The sequence below is a fragment of the Oryzias melastigma genome, linkage group LG17 (assembly GCF_002922805.2).
Source record: "Oryzias melastigma strain HK-1 linkage group LG17, ASM292280v2, whole genome shotgun sequence".
NCBI classification, from domain to species: domain Eukaryota; kingdom Metazoa; phylum Chordata; class Actinopteri; order Beloniformes; family Adrianichthyidae; genus Oryzias; species Oryzias melastigma.
The window spans coordinates 8,642,982-8,647,250 of record NC_050528.1 but is presented as its reverse complement, the minus strand read 5'-3'; the positions used below and the strand labels follow the sequence as shown (position 1 = coordinate 8,647,250).

At 43.1% G+C, this 4,269-nt stretch overlaps 1 protein-coding gene across 1 annotated transcript in view; it reads left to right on the top strand.

The window, feature by feature from the left end:
* The first annotated feature begins 271 nt into the window (after positions 1-271).
* LOC112147129 (histamine H3 receptor) overlaps positions 272-4,269 on the top strand; it is a 15,319-nt gene continuing 11,321 nt past the window's right edge. The window contains exons 1-2 of the mRNA XM_024273271.2: positions 272-1,264; positions 1,475-1,641. Coding sequence (XP_024129039.1) covers positions 1,018-1,264; positions 1,475-1,641 — 414 coding nt within the window. The 5' untranslated portion in view covers positions 272-1,017. The remainder of the gene's footprint in view (positions 1,265-1,474; positions 1,642-4,269) is intronic.

Sequence of the window (4,269 nt, the reverse complement as noted above, 5' to 3'; positions counted from 1 at the left end):
TAAACTTTTGGCTAGAAATTTTATAATCATAACTAAAAGACCTCTAGAAACATTTTTACAATAGATAAAAAATATAAAAAGAAGGAAAAATTTTGTTCTGATATTCAAGAAATTGATCAATGTTTGGTTTAGTGGGATCAATCTCTATTTTTTGGTAAAATATATATCTTTATTAAAATATTGATACGTTTTCAGGAGTTTTTAAATGAAGATATTAGAAAACAGAACAAAGTTGTTGTTTTTTTTTTACTTTTCCCAACAGAAGAGGCGCTGCTCCCAGATAAATGCAGATATAATTGATCATAATTGGTCTATAGGTTAATTGGTTTACCCCCAATATTACCTTCATTCTGCTTTGTGCTCTTCGTGCTAAATAAAGTTACAGGAAGTTTACTTCTGCTGTGCCCAGAACCAAAATTCCTCCGGAACTGCGTTCTGAAAGAGATCCGTTTCAAATGAAAATTGGTTCAGCCTGGTGCGCACGCTCTCAAGCCATTTCACCGGCGCGCGCTCTGGTGCAGAAAAACGTGCCCGTGAATCAAATATGAAGATTTCATAAGGGAAATATGATGATTGAGGATGGTTAAACAAAGTGGATTGGCGCAGGGAGGTGATCCAGACCACGAGGGGCGAAATATGAATAATGCAGGCAGGCAGGGGGAAGCAGACTTTTTTTTCCCTCCCTTGGGGTGGTCAGCGCGCTTAAATGTCAGTTTAATCTGGAAGTTGAGGTCGGGTTTGCGCAGATTTTTTTTTTTTCTTTTTGCGTTTTTGGCACTGGCTTCTCATCCTGGAATTGGAACATTTGGAGACAGATGCTGCGCTGTCTCAGTGCGGTGCGCTCTGGCGCAGCTGGCAAACGCGCAATCCCCTCTCGGTGTTGAGGCAGCGCGATCAGGCAGCTTTTTAGGAAAGGTTCGAGGGCGCTGACGCACCTGTTGATCTGTCTCCTCGTGAAGATGCGCCTTTTCCACGCCTGCCTGTTGCGGATGTAAAAAGGCGCCTGACTTCTCCACCATGTCGGAGGAACACTCAGATTTGAACTCCACCGGCTACTATTTTGACAGTTCCTCCACGAGGGTGCAGAGCAGCCTGGTGTTCTCCGGACCCATGTTCGTCCTCCTGATGGTGATGATGGTGACTTTGGTTGTTGTCATAGTTCTGGGGAATGCGCTGGTCATTTGGGCTTTCAAGGTGGACAAGAGTTTGAGGAGACAATGCAATTATTACTTTTTGAATTTGGCCATCTCAGATTTTCTTGTGGGTGAGTGTTTCATCTTAATAAAAAGACAGTTTTTGATGTTTTTCAATCAAATTTCTGCACATTTTTCACGTCTTTGACCTCAAGTTGAATCAAAAACCTAAAATCTCAATATTTTATCTTTGTGCATTTATTTTAAACCCTTTTAAGGTGCAAATAGTCATTATTTTCAGTATATTAAGAAGTGTATTTTGGCTCCATCTGTGTGTTCAGGTGCATTTTGCATCCCGGTCTACATCCCCTACATCCTCACAGGCAGGTGGACGCTGGGTCGAGGGCTCTGCAAACTCTGGCTGGTCGTGGACTACCTGCTTTGTTCAGCATCCGTCTTCAGCATCGTCCTCATCAGCTACGATCGCTTCCTCTCAGTCACCAGAGCGGTGAGTGGAACACATTGTTCTTCACAGCCAAAAAGATCAAATCCAGAAAAGTGAATTGCAAAAAACAGGGAACATCTGTACTCGTGACAAAATGAAACTAATGGAAAAAAGTTTTATTTTTACTAGGAAAAAGTTTCAGACGTGCCTCTATTGTAAACAGAAAACACACATCTTTAGAGACGGAAGCTTAATTTTCCATGAGTCTTAAAGGTCACTGGTTGGGGCAGAGCCACCTCATTTTCCCAAACGTGTCCATCTGTGGAGGTTAATCATCTCTGACCCGTTCAGGCCCAGTGCCATCCCTAATTATAGCTGTATGAGAAAAAAACAACACAAAATTAGGACCACGAAAGGAGAGAAAAACAACACAAGCAGCAAAAAGATGACAGTCGTGCATTTGATTCCAGAAAATTTAAACTCATCTCACAAAAAGTCAACATCAAAAATGTGTTCATCAAAAATTCTGTTATTTTTATGGAAAAAAGGATCATTTGGATTAAAGACCCAATGAAAATAGTGTTTTCAAAATGTTTTGTAACATTTTTCTCTTGATAGAGGACATATATAAAGACAATTGATAATACATTTGAATATTTCTTTATTCATATTGTGATGAATCAGGAATCAATGAGAAAAATGCTTTTGGAAAAAGCCTGTCACAGTGACGTAGGTGCTACAGTCGGTCTAAAGGAGGTGAGTCATTCCCCAACTTGTAACCTCTAAAGATACACTTGGAATTCCCCGATCTCCTCAGCCTGTCTAGCCAGAACAGTGATGAGACATCACTCTGATTCCCACATTCTCATATTGGTTTATCCACATGGACGCATGAATAATAACGAAGGAAAAGAGAGAGGAAGAATCCCTGCTCGCTGACATGAGTGGAGGTAGCCAGAGATAAATGATTATAGATAGAGGATCAAACAAATACATAAACTACCACTTAAATGGCCTATACCAATATTTTCTAAAGCCTTTCAGAGTAAACAATATCCACATATATGATCATCTGTTCCTTTGTCACATTAAAGAACAAATTATTTAGAAAATATGAGTTACTTTTGTTAATTTCTGAGGCTCCACCTTTAGCTAATTGTGGGTGTCGCCCATTTCATGATGTCATCCTAGAGCCGGCCTCTGCAGCGTGTCTGCATTTCACCCACGAAAACAAACAACATCCAAACTTTTGCGAAGACGGACATGCAGATATCTGCCTTTTTAGCGATGGCCGGGGCTAATGGCTGAGTTAGATGAGTGGCAAAGCTAGCGGCTGATCACAGCTAGCTGAAGGGGAAAGATACCGGGATAGTTAGCGATTGATAACCGACAGCTGAGCTGTGAAGTCAGCGGTTGATTCCTGTTAAGATAGTGGCGTAGTTAGCGACTGACCACTGCTAACTGTGCAGCAAAGTTAGTGGCTGATCACTGCTAGCTAAGCGGTAAAGTTAGTGGCTAATCACTGCTAGCTGAGCAGCAAAGCTGGTGCCGAAGTTAGCGACTGATCACTGCTACCTTAACTGTGAAGTTAGCAGCACATCACCACTAGCTGAGTGGCGACGTTAGCGACTGATCACTGCTAGCTAAGAGGTAAAGTTAGTGGCTAATCACTGCTAGCTGAGCAGCAAAGCTGGTGCCGAGGTTAGAAACTGATCACCACTAGCTGAGCAGCAAAGTTACCGACTAATCACTGCTACCTTAGCTGATTGGCAAAGTTAGCGACTGATCACTGCTAGCTGAGTGGCGAAGTTAGCAACTGATCACTGCTAGCTAAGCGGCGAAGCTAGAGGCTAATCACCGCTAGATGAGTGGCAAAGCTGGTGCCGAAGTTGGCGACTGATCACCACTAGCTGAGCAGCAAAGTTAGCGACTGATCACCACTACCTTAGCTGTGAAGTTAGCAACTCATCACTGCTAGCTAAGCGGCGAAACTGGTGCCGAAGTTAGCGACTGATCATCACTAGCTGAGCAGCAAAGTTAATGGCTGATCACTGCCACCTTAGCTGTGAAGTTAGCAACTGATCACTGCTAGCTAAGCGGCGAAGCTAGAGGCTAATCACCGCTATCTGAGCGGCAAAGCTGGTGCCGAAGTTAGCGACTGATCATCACTAGCTGAGCAGCAAAGTTAATGGCTGATCACTGCCATCTTAGCTGTGAAGTTAGCAGCTCATCACTGCTAGCTGAGTGGCGTAGTTAGCAACTGATCACTGCTAGCAAAGTGGCAAAATTAGTGGCTAATCAATGCTAGCTGAGCGGCAAAGCTGGTGCTGAAGTTAGCGACTGATCACCGCTAGCTAAGCGGCAAAGCTAGTGGCTGATCACCGCTAAATGAGCTGCGGAGTTAGCAGCTGATCACCACTAGCTGAGTAGCGAAACTAGCCGCTGAGCACTGCTAGCTTTGTAAAGATAGTGTGTGTTTGTGTTAGCCTGGTGACGGTTCTGGCAGAGCAGACTTTTCTTGAAAGGGGCTGTTCTCAATTTGTGATATCAGCAAATGAGAATCCGCTTGTTTCTGTGGGTTTGGAAGGGGCTGGTGCTCTGAGGTTTTTACAGGAAAGCTCAGAAATGTATGAATGGATCAAAATATCACTTTGGAGATGATTATATTAGGGAATGAAGATTATAATACTC